The 392-nt window shown below is 62.5% G+C and overlaps 1 protein-coding gene across 1 annotated transcript in view; it reads left to right on the forward strand.

The window, feature by feature from the left end:
* Window positions 1-88: 88 nt before the first annotated feature.
* The window catches only part of LOC119585567, a gene marked incomplete at its 5' end in the record, with an annotated part of 23,468 nt that continues 23,164 nt past the window's right edge, over window positions 89-392 (forward strand). Inside the window, 1 exon segment of the mRNA XM_037934235.1 lies at window positions 89-308. Within this exon segment, the coding sequence (XP_037790163.1) occupies window positions 89-308 (220 nt within the window).

Below are 392 nucleotides of genomic sequence, written 5' to 3' on the forward strand. Positions count from 1 at the left end.
AAGAGTATTTCTGTCCATATTTGATTAGTTTCCACAACCGTAATGATACAAGTGCTTGTCTGAGCCCCCCCCCCCCTCCTCGCCCCAGGAGCGCGTGCGACCCGTGTCCCTGTGCGACACGTCCTGGGCGAGGATGACGGGCCAGGACCTCCGTCAGCAGAACCTGGTGAGGACGCCCTCGCAGGCCAACAACCTCTCGACGACGGTGCCTCAGAGCCTGGTGGTGCAGAACCTGGGTGGGCGACACACGCCCACGCGCAGCTCCCTCAGGCACTCGCGGATGATCGTCCTCGCCAAGAACGGACAGAGTGAGTAGTATCGGGGTCGCCAGCCCCCCCCCCCCCTTCGGCGTGCCCTTCTCATTTCGTTCCGCTTCTGCTTCACCTTTCCCT

The sequence above is a fragment of the Penaeus monodon genome, chromosome 20 (assembly GCF_015228065.2).
Source record: "Penaeus monodon isolate SGIC_2016 chromosome 20, NSTDA_Pmon_1, whole genome shotgun sequence".
Classification (NCBI taxonomy): domain Eukaryota; kingdom Metazoa; phylum Arthropoda; class Malacostraca; order Decapoda; family Penaeidae; genus Penaeus; species Penaeus monodon.